Genomic DNA, 24,531 nt, shown 5'->3' with positions numbered 1-24,531 from the left:
CCTATTGAATGGCAGAGCAGGCTCAAGACCATGTGGTGCACTCTTGCTTCTGTTTCTTATGTCCCTATGATGGGATAACATTGGCAAAGTCATTATGGAGCATCAATGAGCTGTTGTCATCATTTGGAGACGGGCATAAGAAGTGACATCAGAATTATTAGAGAGTAGAATATCAGAGGAAGCACTGTTAGAAGTGTTTTTTGTGGGAATGGAGATACAGGAGGGCTACAGAATCAGTTGCAGGGCAGAAAGATTATAGAAAAGTTAGAGGTTACCCTAAAGATGCTGGAGATTTTTACTCAGCTGAAGTTGGGAATGGACTGAAGCCACAAAAAAAAATTAATGGCCACTGGTCAAACACGGGCACAATAAGTGATAAAAATCCCAGTCGTGGAAGGGCTCTAGACTGATTTTTGGTATCTGCTACTGCGAGGCCCCCTTGCATGTAAACCCAACCTTATGGGCTAAATCGCTGGCTTTGAAAGCAGGCCAGCAGCACGGTTCGATTCCCGTACCAGCCTCCCCGGACAGGTGTCGGAATGTGGCGACTAGGGGCTTTTCACAGTAACTTCATTGAAGCCTACTCGTGACAATAAGCGATTTTCATTTCATATTTCTTTTACTTCTGTATTTTTCTATGTTCCATACTTTAAAAATAATTGATGGGTTGTTCAGCCTTATAAATAAGGACGTAGAGCTTAAAACTAAAGATGAAATGCTATAGCCATGCAAAGGCTACAGTTTAGAATAACATTTTCGGGCATCTTTCTTATTGTACCATTTGACCATTGTGTATACTGATTCCCGATTAAGCAATGCATTGTTTTTTTTTATAAATTTAGATTAGCCAATTATTTTTTCCAATTAAGGGGCAATTTAGCGTGGCCAATCCACCTACTCTGCACATTTTTGGGTTGTGGGGGCGAAACCCACGCAGACACGGGGAGAACGTGCAAACTCCACACGGACAGTGACCCAGAGCCGGGATCGAACCTGGGACCTCAGCGCCGTGAGGCGGTTGTGCTAACCACTAGGCCACCGTGCTGCCCTTGCAATGCATTGTTTTTAACATTCCCATCCTTGTTTTCAACCCCCCCCCCCAAAAAATTCCTATCTCTTGTGGCCCAAAATCCTGCTGATATCTGCACTCCCCATGTCTCTTGTGCATCCTCAATTTTAATTGCTTTACCTTTGGCGGCCATGCCTTTAGCTGCTGAGGCCCGAAGCTTTTGAAATTCCTCCTTAAACATAGATTTAAGGTAAGGGTCAGAAGGTTCATGGGGGCTGTGTAGAAAAGAGTTTTCACCGGGGGGTTGGTTGGAATCTTGAACTCAAAGCTCGAAAGTGTAGTTGAGGTGTGAACCCTCACAACATTTAAGTATTTAGATGAGCACTTTAGCATACAAGTTTACAGGCCCAATTGCTGGAATATGGGATTAGAATAGATAGGTGCTTGATGGTCGGTGTGGACATGATGGTTCCATGCTGTAAAAGCTCTATGACTTTATAGCCCCTGTGGATTGCCTTTGGATGTTTTATAAATGTAAACGGTGATTTGAGTGGTGTGCTTTTTGTAAAAGAGATACTAAGGCTCAGATATTTGCTTTGATGTGAGACGTGTGGCTTTTGTTATGGGAAGATCTAGACAAACTGGGGCTCTTTTCTTTAAAACAAGATTTGATGGAGATATTAAATATGAATGTTTTTTGCGCCGAGGCAGCAATATTTCCACAACTTGATTGAGTTGCTAACCAGATATAAATTTATGGCAGGCAAACAAATAATGGGTGTAGTCAGGAAACATTTAATGTCAAGTGTGAGGACATGGATGTACCCTACCAGAAACAAAGACAAAAGGCAGAATTCTAATACTATTTAAAACAGATGAGTAAATATTTTTAAAAAGAATAAAGGTATGGGGAACAAGGCTGAATGGATAATTATTTGAGGGGCAGCACAAGCACCAAGGGCCAAGTAGCAGCCTCCCATCTTATTAAAATTCTAATGATCCTATTCTCAAAAAAAAGGCAAAATTATGTTTGTTTTTTATTTTCAGACGTTTTATTTCCAATGAAACATTGTTTCGTAAGTTGGTGAAAGCCACCCAGGGTCTCCTTCGAGTACGATGGTCATTAGGCGGAAATGCACCGGTCATGGCAAATCGCCTTGCCAAGGAGGGGTGTGAAGTGCTCATGGGAAGTCGACTTACGCCTGACCTTATTGAGGTCCTTCAGGAGCATGTGACCGGTCTGTACCTATAAAGTAATATTTGACTTTAAATTCACTTATATAATCTTGGGAACACCATGAGCAGCTTAGTACAGCACGTTCAATTGACCAAACATCCCAAAGGGCCTCACTGATGCATGTAAGAAAATCGTGTTGTGACCAAGAAAGTGGATTGTATGATTTTGACACAATGGGTTTTGAAGTTTTTAAGATGCTCAACAAGGCTTTGGGTGTGTGTTCCCCAAAAGGCGAAACTACTAATGTTTTCTGTCACGAATGGCTAGCTGAGTAATATAGTCAGAAGGTCAACATTTTGAGAGGGATCTTCAGACTGAAGGAGATCTTCGAGATATAGTGCAGCTTGACCTTTGAGGGGTTTATAGAAAAAGAAATGAGAACTTTAAAGTTAATGGATTGGGACAGAGACCCAGTGAAGGATGTGAGCATATCTTGATGCAAGGCAGGGCCCAAGTTGCAGAGTTTTGCACAAGGCAAAGTTTATGGTGAGCAGTGGGTGGAAGGTCAACAAGGAAAGCTTTGGAGTAGTTGAATTTGATAGTAACAAAAGCTTATTAGGATTTTGGGGTGAAGGCTTTATCTTGTTAATAAAAGTCTTCAATATAATACAGCAAATTTGGAATAGAAGGTTTTGGTGCAGGGTGACAGGTAGGAAAGGACAATGGGAATGATGGTGCAGGGAAGAGATTTCGAGAATATGACTGATTCATGGCTTGGGAAGAGGTTATGTGATTGACTTATGCAAGACACTAATTAGATGGTGGAAACACAAATTTCTAGATGAAAAATAAGTTCATTAACTTTCTAACATTCAGTTTACGACCTCATGTACACTGAGAACATGCTACAATTCTGAAATAAGGTATTTTTAACTGGAATGGGGCAAAATAAAATTGTAGATGAGCTTGAACTGTTCTTGTGGACCTTCTAGTGATCATTTTGTAGCAGTTGACAGGCCCTGGAGATCAATGTCATGTTCAGGAATGGAGCAGGAAAAAAGAGAACTCTTGAGACTTGTTTATAAAGTATAATAATAAGTAGAATGAGCATGTGTATTTTTTTCTTTGTATCAAGGTGGCAGCTGACCTGCTCTTATAGCTACAGTATTTATATGGCTAGTCCAGTTCAGTTTCTGGTCAATGGAAATCCTCAGGATGTTGTTTGAGGGTGATCCAGTGATGATAATATCATTGAATGTCAAGGACCTATGGTTAGATCCTCTCTTGTTTAAGATGGTCATTGCCTGGAACTTGTGTGGCATGACTTACTTGCCAGCCTAAGCCTTGGTGTTGACCAGGTCTTACTGCATTTGGACATGGACTGCTTCAGTATATGAGGAGTCGCAACCTCTGATTACCATTACTCCAGTTGTGCTAGGGCTCCTTAATGCCACACAATCAAATACTACCTTGATGTCAAAGGCAGTCACTCTCGCCTCCCCTCTGGATTTCAATTCTCTTGTCCATGTTTTAACCAGGACTGTAATGAGGTCAGGAGCTGAGCGACTCTGGCTCCTGGCAGAACCCAAACTGAGTAGGTTATCGCTGAGTAAGTGCCACTTGTGAGCACTGTTGATGATCCCTTCCATCTCTTTACTGGTGATCCAGAATATACTGATGGGGTGAATTTGCCTTATTTCTTGTGTATGGAGCATATCTGGACAATTACACACATTGCTGGGTAGATGACAGCGTTGTAGCTGTACTGAAACAGCTTGGCTAGGGGTGTGACAGCCTGATGTATCTAAACCTGCCTAGTTTCAGCCTTGTAATTCTAACCCGTTTCTAACCAAGGAAGAGATTTTTAATATTTAGCAGAAAAAGGTGCTAGCATCTCTTGTCTTTTGAAATTCTTTTAAGCTCTTCTTAGAGCCACACTTAACTACTGAGGCGATGGGTCTGAAATGTGACTTGACTCCAGGGTTGTGATAATGATGCCCTCTCATCCAATGTTCTTTTAAAAAAATAGTGGCTGTGCCCAGTCATAGAACAGTACAGCACAGAACAGGCCCTTCGGCCCTCAATGTTGTGCCGAGCCATGATCACCCTACTCAAACCCACGTATCCACCCTATACCCGTAACCCAACAACCCCCCCCCCCAACCTTACTTTTTTTAGGACACTACGGGCAATTTAGCATGGCCAATCCACCTAACCCGCACATCTTTGGACTGTGGGAGGAAACCGGAGCACCCGGAGGAAACCCACGCACACAGGGGGAGGACGTGCAGACTCCACACAGACAGTGACCCAGCCAGGAATCGAACCTGGGACCCTGGAGCTGTGAAGCATTTATGCTAACCACCATGCTACCCTGCTGCCCCAAGTCCTTTACATGTTTCTGTGTGGCCATGCATCTGAGTTATTATAAAACAAGGCCTGCACAGTATCTTTCAGACTGCTGTGTGGCCATGTAACTTTGAGCATTGCTGTGTGGGAGTGTATAGTTGTCTCCCACTCTAGTTTCTTCTCTCCCACTCTTTCTACATGCCCAAATGCAATCCTTTGGGGATCCCATAATTTCTGCCAGGTCCAGGAAGATCATGAGAAATAATAGCAGGAGTAGGCCATTTGGAACATTTGAACCTGCTTTGCCATTCGGTAAGATCATGCCTGATCAGATTGTGGCTTTAACTTCACTTCTTCTTCTACTGGATCCCTAAAACTCTTCACTCCCTTGTTGATCAAAAATCTGTCCAACGTGGCCTTGAATATATTCAATGACCCAGCCTCTCTTGCTCTCTGGAAGAGAATTCCCAGTACTAAAAACCCTCAGAAGAAATTCCTCATCGCTGTCTCTAATAGGAGGCCACTTAGTTTTAAGCTGTACACCCGCGTTCTTGATTTTCCCCCATGAGAGGAAACCTCCTCCCAGCATATACCCTGCCAAGCCCCCTCCGAACTTAAAGTCCAATAAGACCACCCCTCATTTTTCTAAATTTCTGAGTATGGGCATAAATTGCTCCACCTTTCCTCGTAAGACAGCCCCTTCATTCCAGGAATCAGCCTGGTGAACCTTCTCTGCACTGCGCCTGATGCAAATAGTAAGGAGATCAAAACTACAGTGCAGTGTGCTCCAGGTGTGATGTAACCAATGTCCTATACAGCTGCAGCAGGACATCCTTGCTTCCATACCCAATCTCCCCCCTTGCAATAAAAGCCAAGATTATGTTTCCTCCCTAATTACTTGCTCTACTTGCATACTGTTTGTGATTTAATGCCCTACCAGGCATCAGTGCAGTACATTTGAATGCCACGTAGGAGGTTAATATATTATTCAATACTGTAGTTGCAGAAACGTTAGCCTGAGTGTGCTTCTGAAGTCTCAAGAGTTCTGCGATTAATCATTAATCAATGTGCCCTCACAGATTGGGGGAAGTGGAGTTCAGGAAATTTGTAATATCTTTGACCTGTTATTACTGATGCTCTTGTCTGCTTCGTTCTGTCAAAGTATTTTAAAGTTAATGATGACAGTGAAACTGCTAAAATCTTTAACCTGATTGGCATAGAACTGATTATTTTAAAAAAGTGTTGTAGTATTGATGGCTTTATAATAAAAATTATATAATACATACTGGATTCTTAAAACAATTATTTTACTTCCCTTCTAGTTACAAGCAAACCAGTAGTTGAGACTGACATTCACCTAATTCTGGAATATTCAACTGGTGCCAAATGGGGGAAGTTAGTATCTAGACGAGCAAACAGGTTTGTAAGCTTATTATTCGTCTGCACAAACTGTTATTAGATGATTGAGCAAGCTATCATTCAGTTTTAATAAATTGTAAGCTAGGTTACATGCTGATAATTCAATTTATTTTACAGACAAACTCTTGTAAAACAAAATGTCTCTGAAAGTGTTTGCATACAACTTCCTTGGATTTTCATTTTTTGTTGGGAAGGTCAGAATCTTCATCTCATGCCTCATGATATGTTCTAGGCACTTGGTATTTTGCTCCCGAGATGGGATGAAGCTATCCCTGAGGATACTTGTAGAATGATTCATTTATGTTCATGCTATTAGGGTGGTGTAAATGTGTAAAATGAAAGTCCCAGTATACAGCATGTTTTAAATTTGCACATCAACCAAAAAATGACTGTCTTCACTCAGGTGAAGGTATAAAGCTGTAAAGTAACATTGTAATTTCACATGTGGCCCACCAGATTTGCTCCTCTTCTGTGTTTGGTTCTAAACATGTAATGCCAATTTGCTAAAAATAATCCATTGTTCAATTTCTTAGGTTCATAGTCCATCATGACTCATCCAATCCCATTTTGGAGTCACTCGAAGACTTTCAGTCTCAACTCCAGCAGTTTAAACCATCTCTACTGATAATTAGTGGACTTCAAATGATGGATAATTTTCCCTTTAGGCCAGGTGAGAGAAAGAATGCAAGTGTGTGATGTCAAGCTTTTAAATTGTTATGGAAGAGAGGACTGTTGCAGAAGCTCTTTTGCAGGTTTGCCGACAAGTCTACTGAGGTTATGATTTTAGCATTGCATTGATGCTTTTGGAAACTGAAGCAAATAAAGTTGAAATGTCAATCCTTGAGTGAAAAATAATTGAGTATAATATAATATAAATGCAGTTTTCTCCTACTGAGCCTCTTGCAGCTACCACATTGATCAAGCTTCTGATCCAGATAGCAATACAGAATGATGAAACCACCATCTTTGTACAGTGAAATAGAGCGTGTCATGGTTTGCTGGATGTAGATTCAGACGCTCCTCTCGGCAATATTACTTTAAGGAAGCACTAAATGGGCACTAATATCCTGTGTGCTGAGCAACAGAACCATAAACCTGGAAGTTGGATGTTTGCTGTGCCTGTTAACTTAACCACCGTCAGTATATAGCTGAGAGAAAATTAAAAGATTTGCATCCTCGAAAGCTAAATTTTGTTTCTGTCTTTTCGATCTGGAATCTGTGTAATTTAATTTGTGTTCCATTGCTGGCCCATTATCAGAAAATTAAATTATAACAGTGATTCTTTCAGAAAATTGTTTGTGCAGATAAGCTCCTTGGTTCCTAGCCCTTGAGCTATTTCCACAGTGCCAGTGAAGCTTTTGTGAAGGGTTATTGGAAGGTGCATGGGAGAAGCCTACTTTTAGGATGCTGTCCCATGACCTTTTACAATGGGAAAGTGGTTGTTTTCTGCTTGGCCACGCCACATCGTGAAGGTTTAACCAGGAACTCTGAAACTTGGGGGTCAATGAAATTCAAACCGCCATTCTTCCACTCTTAACTGCATATGTTACTTTAGTGCACAGCACTTAAACACACTTGGGTTGAAGAACAAATGAAAAGAACTTTTTCTCAATTGTAACAGTTATGGTATATCTAAGCTGTAATGAATCTTAAATTATTTATTAATACAAAGGAACTAAAATGGAGTGTTATGAATATACAAAATAGGCATAGAAATAATCAGTTTGGTCCCTCGAGCCTGCTCTGCTATTCAATAAGATCATGGCTGATCTGTTTGTATTTTGAGTACCACATTACTATCTGCCCTCCAAAAACCTTAGATTCTTGTTAGGCAAGGGAATGAATCTACTTCGGTCTTGATGATCCTGCTTCAGATCGAACGTTTCTGAGGCAGAGTTCCAAAGTTGCACAATACACGGAAAATAAATTCTCCACATCTCTTGTCCCATAAGGGCGTCCCTGATCTCAATGTACCTCCTAGTTCTGGACTCGCCCGCAGAAAGGAACATCCTTTCCACATCAACCTTGTCAAGATCATTCAGGTTTTTATATACTTAATCAAGTCACCCCTCGCCCTTCGAAGTTCCAGCCTGTCCAACCTATCCTCCATAAAACAATGAGCTCATCATTCCAGGTATCAATCTAGTGAACTGCCTCCAACTCATTTACATTCTTCCATAAGTAAGGAGGCCAATGCCCTGTACAACTAAATCGTAACATCCTTACTTTTATGTTCAGTTCGTCTCGTGGCATTCCATTTGCCGCCTTGATTACGTGCTGTACCTCTACATTAACCTTTTGTGACTCTTGCACTAAAAATCTATATACCCCTGCACCTCGGAATTCTGCAGTCATTCTCTGTTTAAGTAATACTCCTGCCAAAGTAAACAATTTCATGCTTTCCCACATTATACTCCATCTGCCATATTTTTGCCTATTCAGTGTATCTATATCTGTCTGCAAACTCCTTGGGCTGGATTCTCCGACCCACTGGCGGGATTCTCCGTTATGCTGACCAGTCAATAGGGTTTCCCATTGTGGGGCAGCCCCACTCCGTCGGGAAACCCCCGGGCGCCGGCAAAACGGAGAATCACGCTGATGGAGAATCCCACCCCTTGTGTCGTCGTCACAGCATACTTTCCTACCTCTCTTTGTGTTGTTTGCAAATTTAGCTGCCATGCCTTCCTTCACTCCCCTCATCTAAGACATTGATGTAAATTGTAAAAAGTTGAGTCCCCAGTACAGTACCTGTGGGACTTCATTCATTCCATCCTGCCAATCAGACAAAAAACGATATATGGATACTCTGTTTTCTGCCTGCCAGCCAATCTTCCGGTCATGCTAATGTGTTATCCTCTAAACCATGTGCTTTTATTTTTTTTTTGCAAAAACATTGATGTTGTACCTTATAAAGTGCCTTCTGGAAATCCAAGTACAGTATGTCTATAATCTCTCCTTTATCCATAGTGGATGTTATCCCTTTATAGAACCCTTCCTGATTACCTTGAGATTTTCTGATTGCCGAGCCATAACCTTGTTAATGATCAATTCCAAAAACCTCCCCATGACTGACAGCAAGCCAACTGGCTTATAGTTTCCTGTTTTCTCCCTCTCTCCATTCTGGACTAGAGAGGGTTATATTTGTTATTTCCCTGTCTGATGGAACAAAACTTCCATAAAGTTATTTGGTTTTTAATGTAAACGTTTAATTTTTGTCAGATAAGAATGCCCTTTAATTTAAGCGTTTGATAAGGTCGTATGCAATTATTAGATTCAGTCATATTTTCTTAAGCAGAAGATTTTATTACAGCAGAATGTTTATACATATAACCCTTAGATCAAATCGTCAAAGGATTCATTGTTTGTTTCTGAAGATGCAGTCGCAATGCATAATGGTGAGGGTCCTCAAATCTGCAGCATGGTGTATATTTTTAAAGATGCAAACTCAAATTGTACTTGCAAATAATATGCTGGAATAAAAAGGTCTATTTGTACTGCTGAAATTCAATAATGCAAGTATGGGTTTTGCTTTTAACATGCGGACATGTATTAATCAGCATGTTTATGCTGCATTGGCTCATCTCCGGTGCATGATGCGATGCATCATGTGTGTTAATGTAGTGAGTGGTGCCAAGTGATTAGTCTGCTTGTCACCTCTTGCTTTCAGCTCTCATTACTGGCTAGCAATATGGCTGTTCTGAAAAAGTGTGCAAGCCACTCCGACACATAGCCTCTTCAGCAAGCCTTTTATAATGTCTCCCTGTGGCAGAATGTATAAACTGAGTACCCTGTGGACCCAGGTTTAACTGTAAGGCAGTCTGCAAGCCTGGCTCCCAAATGCTTGGTTGGCATAGAGACCGACCAGTGTTGGATTGGATTTGTTTATTGTTAAGTGTACCGAGGTGCAGTGAAAAGTATTTTTCTGCGTGCAGGTCAAACAGATCATTTGGTACATGAAAAGAAAATATGTAAAAGGGCAACACAAGGTACACCATGTAAATACATAGACACAGACATCAGGTGAAGCATACAATAGTGTAGTATTAATTAAATCAGTCCATAAAAGGGCTGTTTAGGAATCTGGTAACATCGGGGAAGAAGCTGTTTTTGAATCTGTTCATGCGTGTTCTCAGACTTTTGTATTTCCTGCCTGATGGAAAAAGTTTGAAGAGGGAATAAGCCGGTTGGTGGGGGTCTGTGATTATGCTGCCCGCTTTCCCAAGGCAGCGGGAGGTGTAAATAGCGTCAATGGATGGGAGGCGGGCTCATGTGATGAACTGGGCGATGTTCACAACTCTCCGCTATTTCTTGCGGTCTTGGGACGAGCAGTTCCCATACCAGGCTGTGATGCAGCCAGATAGGATGCTTTCTATGGTGTACCTGTAAAAGTTGCTGAGAGTCAATGTGGACATGCTGAATTTCCTGAGAAAGTATAGGCACTGTTGTGCTTTCTTGATCGTAGTGTCGACTTGGTGGACTAGGACAGATATTTGGTGATGTGGACACCTAGGAATTTGAACCTGTCAACCATCTCTACCTCTGCCCCGTTGATGCAGGCAGGGATGTGTACGATACTTTGCTTCCTGAAATGAATGACCAGCTTTTTAGTTTTGCTGGCATTGAGAGAGAGATTGTTGTGTGTGGTTATGCTCTGGTGCCCATGAACCAGACCCCTAGCTACGTATGGGTGAATAACCCTACTGCCTTGAGAGAGCTTCATGAAAGTAAAGTCCAAGGGAGTTAACCCTGACAGAAAATCCAGAGGAGTCCCATAAGTGTGTCATTTATCATGCAGCTCCTGCAGCAGAGCTAGTACCAAAGAGTACTGGTTTCATCCTTTCCTTTGGACAATATCAGCAAAGACAGGTTCCTGATGCTTGGGCAGCTCAGGTTCTCCATACTATTTGCTCAGCCCTGCACCCTGGAAAGGATACTCCAGCTTAATGGTTTGCTTTGCACAACAGGGGAACCTTGCCAAGGCTTTTGACTTTGTCAGCAAAGGCGAACTCTTTGATCGGCTGTGGAAAATAGGCTTCCTGCTTTGACTCCCAGGCATCTTTTCTTTTTTTTTTGTTAAATCCCAATTAAGGGGCAACCTACCCTGCACATCTTTGGGTTGTGGCGGTGAAACCCCACGCAGACACTGGGAGAATGTGCAAACTCCATATGGACAGTGGGCCGGGATCGAACCCGGGTCCTTGGCGGCCAGCGCAGCAGTGATCATCGCTGCCCCCTGTCAACATTTCTTCTATAAGAATTTGCAGTTTTGTCAGTTACAATGGGCCATCATCGGAAGAATTTCAAGGGTAAAGCATCCTGGTGCCAACTCTGACGTATTTTCCCCATGCTATTGTATGATTTTGACAGTGCAAATGCAGGTATCTACCAGCATACCAGAGCAGATGGCAAGCTGTTCAACCTGGCAAGACTGCACGCCAAGACCAAAGTGCGTAATTCCCTAGTTTGAGACTTTAGAGCTTGAATGTACTATAGCTGGGAAACATTTTTAAAAATAATTTGAGTACCCAATAATTTTTTTCCAATTAAGGGGAAATCTAGTGTGGCCAATCCACCTACCCTGCACATCTTTGGGTTGTGGGCTGAAACCCATGCAGACACTGAATGTGCAACCTCCACATAGACAGGGGGCGGGGATCGAACCCAGGACTTCAGCGCTGAGCTGGAAGAAAACAGTTGATACCTACTGTTGGTTATAGTTGCCTTTTGTCATTTAATTTCCATGAGCTTTTGCATGGCAAATTGCTGTAAGCAGCAGATCAAAACGGTGGAAAAATGGTTGAAAGTATCTTTTAAACACAATTTAAAATCTGATGGTGTGAGACTCCAGGCTTTTAAAAGTTGTTAATTAACACATCACATCATTAAAAAGATTATTTAGTGATATGGTTAACCCTGACTATGGTAAATTTAGTTTTTTTTTCAACCCTGTAAGTGCGTTAATTTCACATCATTCAAGCTATTTCAATGGTGAACCACAATGAGAGATGCTGCTTAGCAAAGCTTATGCCTCCATGGCATATCTCTTAAAAGCAACTTCTGTTATTTTGAATCTACCTTTTGTGTTGTGTTGCTGTTTTATTTGCCCATAATTTTGTTAAATTTAGTGTACCCAATTATTTTTTTCTAATTAAGGGACAATTTAGTGTGGCCAATCCACCTTCCATGCACATCTTTGGGTTGTGGGGGTGAAACCCAAGCAGACACTGGGAGAATGTGCAAACTCCACATGTACAATGAGTCACGGCTGGGAATTGAATCCTGGTCCTCAGTGCTAACCAATGCACCACCATGCCGCCCTACATTTGCCCCATAAATAATAGTTGCCACATAAATAAATATCATTATTCTGACAAGTTATGGAATATTTTTGCGATATTGTCTGTAGTCAATATCTACAGACTACTCCTTCCCACATGGCACTGTTCTAGCTTTAATCTACTTCTGTCTATTGCAACAAAGCTGGCACAACTCTTGCAATGGTTTTTTTTTTCTTGCTTTTTCTCATTCTCTTTTCCTCTGTATCTCTGATAAGCATGTGCTTAACTTCTATTTTTGATTACCGCCATTGCTTTGGTTAATTACTTGGCCATCAGTTGAGCGGAATGCCTGAAGTGGCTGCTGCAGTAAAGGTTGACGTGGTCCACAAAAACTTGTTGAAGCAGTTATGTCTAAAGTCACCAAGAAATGGAGGAAATCTTGCAAGCAGTTACTCCGTTTGTGTACAGTATGCTGACCCAGATCCACTTTTCTACCCTGGGTCTTGTCCATGGCCAGCACTGTCTTGAACTCCTTCATTGTCAACATTTATTGAGTGCATCCTCTCCAAGGCCTTGCATCTCATTCACTACAAGTGCCACAGCATCTCACCTCTGGAGTTCCGCAGTGCAGTCTGCCTCTTTCTGCCAAGGGAACTGACCAAATATGCAGTCTCCAAAGACATGAAAATGATCACAAAATACACCATGTTTATGTTGGTCATTCTTGCAGATTAAAAGAAAAGTAAATATTTCCTTCAACTCAGCACGTGCAACATCTGCCAGCAACAATGCATTTGTGGCCCTAACTCCACTGCAGTCCTAAGCAGTGCACTCATGCTGCCTTGGTATGCTGTTGAATTATGAACTGAGGTTCAAATTCCACTTTCCAGCCTCCAAAAGGCCATTTTACTTTCACATCGGACAGGTGCCGGAATGTGGCGACTAGGGGCTTTTCACAGTAACTTCGTTGAAGCCTACTCGTGACAATAAATGATTTTCATTTCATTTCACTGTTGTCTTTAGATGTATGACTGCATAGTTTGGTGTTGGCAGAGTGTGATACCTTAGGTAGTTGACACTTGTTATGCCAACGAATAATTCCTAATCGAGGCCAGGCAAGAATCTGTGACCATTGGACATATTGCATATTAATTAAAATGTAGTTTTCTAGGAATTTAATTTACCAATCTTGATTAGTTTCCATTGAGACTTAATAATGTTGACATACTTGAGGAATGAAAATGGCCGTGCCGCATTAATAGGATGTGGCTTATTTTTGTTTGTGAAAGCAAACTAAATTACAGTTTGGGATTTAATGTATAATATTTTGGTCATGTTAGTACATTAGGATTTTTCTTCTTGTGTTTATTCACTTTGGAAAGATGTTTGCAATTCATATTAGGTGCGTTCAGATTGAGTTAGCATAGTTTTACTTCATTTGATGCACATACAGTGCCACCTTTTTAATTGCAACTTTTATAGTTCCAAGAATAGCTCATTATGATTAACAATTGACTTTTTTTTCTCCTATAGGTCATCTTGACGAGCGGCTAAGACTGCTCCAGAATCTCATGTTGTCCGTTGATAGCACCACTGGAATCCATTTTGAAATGGCCTCGTTTGTGGACAACAGTCTTCTGAACAAACTTTTCACTCACGTCATCTCTCACGTAGATTCTCTAGGAATGAATGAGCAGGAATTACCCAATCTGCTCAGCGTGTTGAAGGGATCCAATATCACTATCTTGTCTGACCCATACCCAAGAGTAGCAAATGTACTTGATCAAATGCGGGACGTTTATCATATCTTAAATTCTCAGGAAGTAACAAGCATGCATCGCAGACTGACTCGGCTGCATGTTCATACTCTTGCCTTCCAGGCAATCATCATTGCTAAAGGGTCCTCTTGGAGAAACACCATGTCGGCAACTGCCAAAGCTTCATTGACTGCAAATCGCCATGTTTGTGGCTCACCAAATATTGACACTAGCAAAGCCAAATTGATAATGGATGATTCTTTTTCTGTAAGTCGTGAACAAGGAAGTAAGAAAATCCCACTCAAAGAAAATCGTCCTGTTTCTTGCTGGGAGGAGTATGACTATGAAATCTGTGTTGCTCCAGTGCTGGTATGTACAGAGGTCTATCAGACTGTGGGTGGTGGTGACAATGTCTCTGCAGCTAGCTTGGTACTTCAGATCTAATCAATTTTCTGGCTCTGAAGGGAAGGAGGGTAGGGCCGGCACACACTTTAATTCTTGCATATTCCCTTGATGAAGGATCTTAATGAATTTTTATGCTACTTCCTTCCACTGCTCCCCAACCCCCCACTCAAAAATTAAAATTTGGTAATATTCTGTGTGTACTTTATTTTGGTCGCTTGTGTTCAACATTCAGGTTTTTTAAGTGGTGTTCAAGAACTTGTGCTTAAATGTTTGTTTATCACAATTTTTGTATAAATTACTCCAATATCCAAATTTATAAGATAGAACCTTGATTTATGCCCTTTATTGTTTATTCCACTTTTTAAACAGTAGTTAAGTTTTGAATAGTAATATTCCGTGTAGGTCTCACTCCTTATTTTCTTAGTTGTGTTCTGAACCTGCGCCGGCCACAGCACCACATTATGAATATAGAGCCTGGTGCAACATACAAATTTCACCTTTATTTTCAGTCAGTATTTTAAGTCCTCATGGCTGTCAAAAGTGACCAGTTGAAACTATGAACTATGTCTGTGACTGTTCTTGGGTGCATCATCCTGTGCTGCTTTTTATTCTTTAAACTTTCCTCTTGAGAAACTACCTTGTGCCACCTTGTTTTTTTTTCAGGTCCCTAGTGGTATATCTGGTATACCCTTCAGGGTGTACAAGGCTGACATGTTCTGGCGAACTCTTCCAAATGCTCGAGTAGTTGGGTTCAAACCAATCACATGGTCCTTTTTCAGTTTCTAAAAACTATTATTTCCAGTGGTCTGCTGGATCAAGTTGCAGGAGAACTGGCAGCTGGCCTCTTCAAAATGGGTTTGAGAGTCTGTTTGAAGGGCATGGAAAATATAGAAGGCAGTCAAGTTTTGTTTGATCCTAACCGACTTGATCCCAACATCTCCTATCAGACTGATTCCTATGGAATCACAAATTGAGTGTGGAAACACTAATGATTTGCCCCTTCACTTCAGGACACTGCAGCCTATCATGGTGTTTCTGTCATTGCTCAAATTGGCTAATTTGGCATGAGCAGTGATTTACGGGTAGGCATTTTCCAGTCTATGGTTTGGGACCCTGCCATATGGTGCATTTGGCCTCTTTGCCCATCTCCGAACCACACAGATTTATGTTAAAATGTCAAGTCTGCTCTAAATTGGGTATTCTGCAATAGGGCATCTAGCACTCAACTTGCAAATTGCTGGATTATGTCACAATACCATGTGAATTTCCTAAGATTTCCACAGAACAAAGTTTTGCTGACTACTTTTATTATGTATATTTAAATAACCAGAGGTGAATTGTCCTCTGCTAATTACTGTTTACCCATCATTAAAATTAGCAAGGGAAAGTGTTAAATTACCATGATAATGTGAAGACACGATACAAGAAAATACAAAAAATCAAACTGCATTTTGCACTGACAGAAGTTCACCTTGTCGCAGAGCAAAAGACGAACATGGACAACAAAGTGTGATTTAGTTGAGTTTCATTAATGTTGAAATTTAAAGGGGGAAATCCAATTCAAGAGGACACTGGGCACGATCCAGTGGCTATGCTGTACTGGAAAAGCAGCTCGCAGCGGCGCAATGTGGCCGATTTATAAACTGGGAGATCCTGATCCCGGAATTTACTCGGCTCGCAACGATTCCCACAATCCAACGCAATCTCATGAGATGTGGCAATGTAAATAGGCAGGTTCACATTTTGGAAAATCTGCTTACTAGAGCGAGACCGTCTCTCTCTAATATGCAGTTTCCTGAGGTACCTGAGGCTTTGCCCCTTTGACTCAGGGAGATGCCCCTCCTCACCTCCCTTACACACAAACGGGGACCAGACCGAACTGCATTTGTGGGGTTCTCCCAGGGAATCGCAGACCCCCAGCTGCATGACCTTTGGGCACGGTATTGCCTTGGTACCTTTGCAGTGCCAGTCTGGCACTGCCAGGTTGGCATTGTCAAGGTACCAAGCTGGCATTTTTTTTGCAAGCGTGCGCCATCTGATCGGGGTGGGCTGTGTGGGTTTTCGGGGGGGGGGGGGGGGGGGGGGCCTGAGATCGTTTTGGGGGGCCTTGGAGATCGGGAAGCCAATTAAAAATGGCATCCCAATATCGCAATGTGGGGCCTCGGGTACCTCACTGAGGCCCCTTGTACAACTCAACTCACATTTCATAGCCATGTGTTTCTCAGCGCTGTGGGACTTTGACTCAAGCCTGTTGTCTTAAAACTAAAGCTATTAATTAGGAATCAAATCAGGAAGCACTTTATCCGTACACAATATAATGGAAATCTGTAATTCCTCTTCCTCTCAAGGCTGTGGATGCTGTGTCATTAAAAATGTTCAGGGCAGAGTATGATGGATTTTTGAGAGAAGGCATTACAGGAATATGAAGCAATCAGGTAAATGGTATTGAGGTACAGGTCCGTAATTATTAATTGGGGAAATGGTATTGAGGTACTGATCAAATTGATCACCATGAACAGCAGTAGAAGATTGAAGGACTAGTATAACCTGTTGCTGTGAATGTAATTTAATAATGCAACAAAGAAATAATTGCTAAAGGAAATTCAGGGATAACTGAAAGATAGTAAAAAAGATGCCATTGTCCCAGATAACCACAGGCTGTTGTCCCCTTTTTAAGGGGAGAACTACCTGGTGGTGATTTAACCTGAGGATCACTATATTCAGGCGAGGGGCAAAGTTGAGAAGGTAGGGTCTTTATAAATAACCTCAGCGGGTAGGGGAATTGAACCTGCTCTGCATCGCAACCCAACTGAGAAACTGGAAGATATGCAACAACTGGAAAACAGTGTAATTTAAGTGTCGTTGGGAAGATTTGTAACTTAACTCTGACTTTGCCATAGCAGTGAACTATTTGATTTTTGATAACTCTCTAAAGTGCCTTGAGATATTTTACATTTAAAAGGTGCTATCTAAATATTATCTAAAGTAGCATTTTCTAACCTGCTGGGCAAAGCTTTGTGTTCAGTACATTAAAAAAAAAATACTCGTCCCCTTTCCACCCTTCTCCCAACCCTGAAACGTACTGCTTTATTTTATTAAATAGAATTAACTTAAGATTTTTATTATTTAAATGCCTCAACAGTTTTCCCTCATTGGCCTGATTTTTTCCACATGGCAGCGTCTCGCTTCCTGCCATCACATTCTTGTGACTCAATACCCCGCAGTTGTTTCACGTCCAAATGAGTGTCGAGTGGCTGCAGGCAGGACCCCACCCATTCCGTGGGAGCAAGTCCCACCTTTCCTCTTGTTCCTTTCCGCGGGCTATCGCCACATTGCTCCTGCCAACCTAAATATTGAAGCTGGGCAGGGTGACTGGCCACTTGAGGGCCTCAATTTGGGTAAGGGTAAGCTTCATCCAAGGCCTTGCCTGCCCCAAGGTAAAATAGTGTGGTCAGACAAACGGGAACCCAGAAAGAAACATCCCTGTAATTTTACTCTCCCCGTTTCCCCCACCTAAATACCCTCCAGTAGGGGACTGTAAACAGTTGGCTATTGTTTTCGAGTAAGTCCAGAAACTCCCTCAAAAGAGCTACATTTAGTGGAAACAGTTATTGCAAAAACAAACTTGACGATACTGATATTTAATATGTGAAACTAGTTTTTAGTTGATCACTCTTTTAGGCAGCATTTATTCATAGATTCTTCTAACTTGTTTTTAAAAAAGAAAATTATGTAGCTATACATTGTTTTTACGGCGGGGGGCACAATACTTGCAGCAGCAAATATTAAAGTATATATTTTACCTTCAATAAAATATACTTTAGCCATTTTTGTGAAGATGAAGCTTCTTTAAGATGTGCAATTTAATTTTGAACTATCTATTGCCAGGTCAGTTTATTAAAGGGTTATTCTTGCTCTCTTCAGTAACTTTGTTCCTTAGCAATTTCTGACAGCTGTGAGGTTCTCCATTCAAGAATGTATTCCGAAGTATAAATATCTTAAACCCTTAAATACCACATTGGCTATTAAAGCTTTGAAATTAAGTAGACTAAAATTGGTTTGAACTATTCAGAATGTCTTTGCCTACCATTGAAATGCATTAGCTCATCAATAACATACGATAAATATTTTGGCTTTATCCAACAACCTGTTGCTGCAGCATACATGAGCTTGATAAATGCCTATGCTACATTCCTTCACTTAATTGAGTAACGCCTGGCTCCTGAAAGTGCTATTAGTCCCTATTTTATGGTAGGCAATCAACACTTGAATACATCCATAAGTACAGATGAGCTTTGGACACTGAACCACGATGTGAAACCACAATAGCTGGCTCTGACATGGTTTCCAGATTTATACAATGTGTGACGTTTTGGAAAACTGCCTCACAATTCCGAACAGAGGCAGAGATGAGCAAAAAAGTAATCTGAAATACAGTACATTGTGGGGATCATGGTCGATTGGTGGGAATGTGAGGAAACATAACTCTTTTGCTTGAAAATGTGACTTTGTGGCATGACCTCCAGATTGAATTAAATTGCTCATCAGATGAAATGTCCTTTGTTTCTTTATTTTGCTTTCTGTTGTATTTGATTGTTTCCAATAAAATGATTCTGAATATTTAATTGTCTAATTATTCACCTCCGCCAGCAAGTATTCCTTGACAGGAGAGTAGGCCTGAGTGAGACATAGATTGAATGAGGAATTGGGAATTTCGTTCAGGTGCAAACTCTTGGCAGAGTAGCAAAAGTGTTTTTTTTTTTACCCCCTTCTATTTTTAAGCCTTCAGTAGTTGGTGAGTTTCCTTGTCTCCAAGCTAAGTGAATGCAACTTCTGTAGCCATCTGGGATCGCCACTTCCAGAATACAAAATGGATGTTTGCAAAGACTATAGGGAAACAATGAACAGTGCTAAGAAAGCAGGCGCACACACAGCCTGGATGCGTATTGAGAAGGCAACTCCCAGATGAGACTGAAACTGTAGGTCAATTGGAATATTGATGGCCCATCTCCGGGAACAAAGGAATAACATTCAAGGAACTGATACTAAGACAGACACCCTGGTGCCAGAAAAGACACAAATAAAGCAAGGCCAATGGCCACCTAAGACATGCCCAGCCATGAGGGCACCCACCCCTTTATTAGTCGAGATCGATACCGATGATCAAGATGCGGTCCAATTAATTGGGGCCAACACGGCTCAGCCTAATTTAGCTGAAGGTGCTGCATAGGGCTCACATGACCGGGGCAAGGATGAGCCGGTTCTTCGGAGGGGAAGACAGGTGCGGGAGGTGTTCGGGAGGCACGGCGAACCACACCCATATGTTCTGGGCTTGTCTGGCCTTGGAGAGGTTTTGCAACGGGGTAGTGGGGACTTTGTCGGGTCTAGGGCCAAGCCGGGCTGGGGGCTCGCGATCTTTGGGGTAGCTTTGGAGCCGTGAGTGCAGGAGGCGAGAGAGGCCGGCATTCTGGCCTTTGCGCCTCTAGTAGCCCGGCGCAGGATTCTGTTACAGTGGAAGGATACGCGGCCCCCGAGTTCAGAGGCCTGGATCAACGACATGGCTGGGTTCATCAAGTTGGAGAGGATGAAGTTTGCCATAAGGTCGGTGCAGGGGTTCTTTCGGCGGTGGCAGCCCTTTCTCGACTTCCTGGCGAAGGGGTAGAAAGTGGTCGGTCTCAGCAGCAACTTGGGGGCGTGGGTTTGGGGATGGTTAGGGGGTTTGTTTTTGCGGCGGTGGGTTTGCTATGTTATTTTCTTCTTGTATTGCTGTTGGTTGTTATTTATTTGGGGGGGGGTGTGAGTTCTTTTCTTGTGTTGGTGTGGAAGCACGCCTTGTTTGTTTTAAATTGTGGGGAGAAAATTTGTTATTGAAAAACTTGAATAAAAATTATTTTTAAAAAAGAAAAATTAATTGGGGCCAAGTTCAAGGCCCGCCCAAAAGCACGCGAAGCCCCTTTGTGTATAAGAAGCCCCTGAGAGAGAGAATCGCTCTCTTGGACTCGGCTCTTGAAGCGGAGAGACCCGTCCACCAGCTGCACCAGAAGCAAGTATGTCCAAGGTCAACGCTCGCCATCAGACGGACGACCTTAGCTGTTCTCCTGTTACACCTTCGCACCCAACAGCCTCAGATCCGAACAACTGCCATTGTTCCTCTGACTGAGTGGGCACCCGAAGTTAAGTATAGGCGTTAGCGTTAGAGATAGTTTAGTTTGTGGTATTTGTGCATGAGTATATATTATTGTGTGTGTAAATAAATAGTATTGACTTTGAACTAACTAACTGGTGCATTGGTTCTTTGATCAGTATTCGAGTTTGAATCTTGTGGCGGTATCGAAAGATACCTGGCGACTCTAGAGCAAACATAATCAGAACTAAGGAAGGCGACCATACTGACCGCCATATTTAGGACCAGATAAACAGTGCAACACTCCCTGTTTGCTTTACATAGATAAAAGTTTCATTAATTGACTAAAAACATGAGACTGAAATAGCAGAGCTGGTGGTGTGCTGTGACTAAGGATCTGTGGAATGCACTGCAATCTCAGACAACCATACCTGCAGAAAGTGTCTGCAGCTCAGGCAACATTGGCTCTGGGTTGGGCAGAAATATAGAGTTGGGCATTGCTCAGAGATAGGAGGATGTGATGGAGAGTCGGGCAGATAAAGGGAATCAGCATGTCGTGATGGATACATTTCGACCCTTGACTTTCTCCAATAGGTATGAGGTGCTTGACACCCGTGGTTGAGGAAAGAAAAACAGGTGAATCAGTGGACCGACTAACAGCATAAAGAGTGCCATTCACGGGGGAAGCAAAGGAATATGGTAGTGATAGGAGATAGCATAGTCAGGGGAATAGTGTTGTATCAGTCAAGAGCGTGAGTACAGGTGCCTGGGTTGCCTGCCTGATACTAGGATTCAGGATATCTCATTACCTGAGCTATGTGAAATTGCCATACGGTAAATAAGACCAGATAAATTTAATGTGTGGTTCAAAGACTGGTGTGGGAGAAATGGATTGCAGTTTTTAGGGCACTGGCACCAGTACTGGGGAAAGTATGGGCTGCACCATTGGATGGTCTACACCTGAACTGTTGGGATTAGTGTTCTAGCAAGTTTCATAACTAGGGAAGCAGAGAAGGTTTCAAAGTAAATAGCAGGGGCAATGTTTCAAATTTATAAAGGAAGAGATAACGGGATCTAAAAGGGCATAGCGATAATCATGGGTATTTTACTCTACATACAGACTGGGGAAAAATCAGAGGAACCAAGGTAGCCTAGATGAGGAATTCATAGAATGTTTTTGGGATAGATTCTTAGAACAAGAAATGAGTAGGCTCTATTTGATCTGGTATTGTGCCATGAGAGAGGTCATTAATTAATCCAAGTAGCAATAATCATAATTTGACTGAATTTTACATTGTTTGAGGGAGAGGAGAGTCCAAAAGTAGTATTTGAAGCATCAATAAGGGCAATTATAAGGGCATGAAAGCAGAGATAGTGAACTGACTAATTAGGTTAAGGAGTAGGTCAATAGAGATGCGGTGGCAGACATTTAAAAGGACATTTCGGGATACACACATTCCAATGAGAAATGAAAGATTCCAAGGGATGGACCCAGCATCCATGGTTAACTAAAAAATCCAAGATAATCTCAAACGTAAAGAAAAAGTATATAATTGGGCAAAGTTGGGAGACGGGTCAGAAAATTAGAATATTTTTAAAAAGAAAAGAACGACCAAAAGCTTAATAAGGAGGGAAAAATTAAAGTGAGTTAGAGTTTCTACAGATATTCAAAAGAAAATAAGATGGGTGTTTGTCCTATAGAAAGTGAGTCTCGGGAATTAATAATGGAAAATAAAGATATCATGAATTGAACATGTATTTTGCATTGGTCTTCACTTTGGAGGATATCAGAAATGTATAAATCAGAAAAAAGGGAAAGAGGAACTCTTATCACCATAGAAGTGGCACTGAGAAAAGTGTTGGAGCTGCAGGCTGTTTGTCCCCAGGACCTACTGGACCTCATTCTATGGTCTTAAAAGAAGTAAGAAGTCTTACAACACCATTTCTTTTGAATCACTAGCTTTCGGAGCGCAGCTCCTCAGGTGAATGAAGAGGTGGGTCCCACAAGCACATATATAGACAAATTCAATGATGCAAGGTGATACTTTGCAGGTAATTAGGTCTTTACAGGTCCAGACAGTGCAACTGGGGAGAGGGATGATCACAGGTTAATGAGGTGTGAATTGTCTCAAGCCAGGACAGTTGATAGGATTTTGCAAGCCCAGGCCAAATAGTGGGGTGGGGTGAATGTAATGCACCATGAATCCAAGGTCCCGGTTGAGGCCGTACTCAAACTTGTTGGGACTTTAACCTGGTGATGTAAGACTTCTTGCTGTGCCCACCCTAGTCCAACGCCAGCATCTCCACATCCTAAGAAGAAGTGGTTAGTGTGTTAATTTTAATCTACCTGAACTCCTTAGAGGGTTTAAACTAGTATGGCAGGGGGGTGTGTAGCCACCGAAGTTGGCCATTCCCTCAATACAAAATGGATGAACGCAAAGCTTGCAGGGTAAAATGGACAAAGTTTGCAGCACAATCAGGCTGCAACAAGCCACTGTGTATTCTGTCTGCTAAGAGAGCAGACAGCACCGAAACGAACATTCCGCATACTAATGAGGCAATCTCCGGGACAGTTAGCATAGTAATGGAACGATCTCAGGGACAAAGGACACAAATAGGGAAGTGATTGCAACATTGTATGGGAACCCAGACACCCCGGCACCAGCGGGGTTCGAAGACAAAGCACCTGAAGGCCCGCCCAGTAGCCGAGGGACAGCCTCAGTATTGGGGGGATTCAAACAAATCAATTGGGAAGAGACCCAATCGATTCCCAGCAGATAGAGGTCCACCCAAAAGGGTGCGAAGCCCTGGGACCTATAAAAGACAGGTCCCAAACTCAGTTCATTCTTCTTGACCAGCCCTCATCTCTTGACCAGCTCTCTCGACCAGCCTTTACCGAAGAAGACCTTGACCGAGAGAGAGGTTCGGTTCGGACGGCAGCCGCCAGCAAGTAAGTGTCTCACAACGATCGCTACCAGAGATAGACACTCCTGACCCCTTTTAACCTCTACCAACCTGAAGTCTGCGGACCCAGTGCAGAGCACGAGGCCTTGTCCCCTGATCCGGCAGTTCCTTATTCAGATAAGTATTGGTCTATTTAGTGGTAGGAATAGTTTAGTCATCTTAGCGTGTGCATGAGTAGTTTATAATTGTATTATAATAAACTCATTTGTTTGAACTTACTAATTGGTGTATGGTTTTATTGCTTTGAACTTGACCTTGAAACTTGTGGCTGTATCTTAACGATACCTGGCGACTCCAAAGGTAAGTAATGAAACAGAGCCAAATTGAGTGTTAAGCACACTCACCCAGAACGAGCAACAGATGGGTACCGGAGCAACAGGTCAGAAGTTGAAAGCATCGAGGGAGAACTAGGGAATAGGGCCAGTATGTCTCTGAGGAAGAGCAGACAGGGAGATGTTGCTGAAAACAGCAGGTCTGGTGGCCTGAAATGCATGTTTTAATGCAAGAAGTATTACAGGTAAGGCAGATGAACTTAGTTCCAAGTACTAATCCAAGCTCTATGATGCTGTTGCCATTACAGAAACCTGGTTGAGGGAAGGACAGGATTGGCAGCTAAACGTTCCAGGATTTAGATGTTTCAGGCAGGATAGAGGGGATGTAAAAGGGGTGGCGGAGTTGCGCTACTGGTTAGGGAGAATATCACAGCTGTACTACAAGAGGACACCTCAGAGGGCAGCGAGGCTATATGGGTAGAGATCAGGAATAAGGGTGCAGTCACAATGTTGGGGGTCTACTACAGGCCTCCCAACAGCCAGCGGGAGATAGAGGAGCAGATAGGTAGACAGATTTTGGAAACAAGTAAAAACAACAGAGTGCTGAATTTGGTGCATTTGAGTGCTATAGTGAGAGTTTGGTGACTGAGGGAGCACAAGGGTTAATTTTTATCTAAAGTCTAGTCTTTCTTTTATTTAGTTAATTAACTTAAAAGTTGCTGTTTGGTTTAGAAGAGGGTGAATTTTCAATCAGCTTTAAACAAAGGTTCTACTTGT

The 24,531-nt window shown here is 42.2% G+C and overlaps 1 protein-coding gene across 1 annotated transcript in view; it reads left to right on the top strand.

Annotated features, from left to right (window-relative positions):
- The window catches only part of adpgk2 (ADP-dependent glucokinase 2), a 43,840-nt gene extending 28,812 nt beyond the window's left edge, over positions 1–15,028 (top strand). The window contains exons 3-6 of the mRNA XM_038814461.1: positions 2,057–2,247; positions 5,858–5,954; positions 6,488–6,624; positions 13,766–15,028. Coding sequence (XP_038670389.1) covers positions 2,057–2,247; positions 5,858–5,954; positions 6,488–6,624; positions 13,766–14,433 — 1,093 coding nt within the window. The 3' untranslated portion in view covers positions 14,434–15,028. The remainder of the gene's footprint in view (positions 1–2,056; positions 2,248–5,857; positions 5,955–6,487; positions 6,625–13,765) is intronic.
- Positions 15,029–24,531: the final 9,503 nt, after the last annotated feature.

The sequence above is a fragment of the Scyliorhinus canicula genome, chromosome 1 (genome assembly GCF_902713615.1).
Source record: "Scyliorhinus canicula chromosome 1, sScyCan1.1, whole genome shotgun sequence".
In the NCBI taxonomy this organism is placed as follows: domain Eukaryota; kingdom Metazoa; phylum Chordata; class Chondrichthyes; order Carcharhiniformes; family Scyliorhinidae; genus Scyliorhinus; species Scyliorhinus canicula.
Note: the sequence above shows the minus strand (reverse complement) of the source record. Positions and strands in the feature narration are given on the sequence as shown.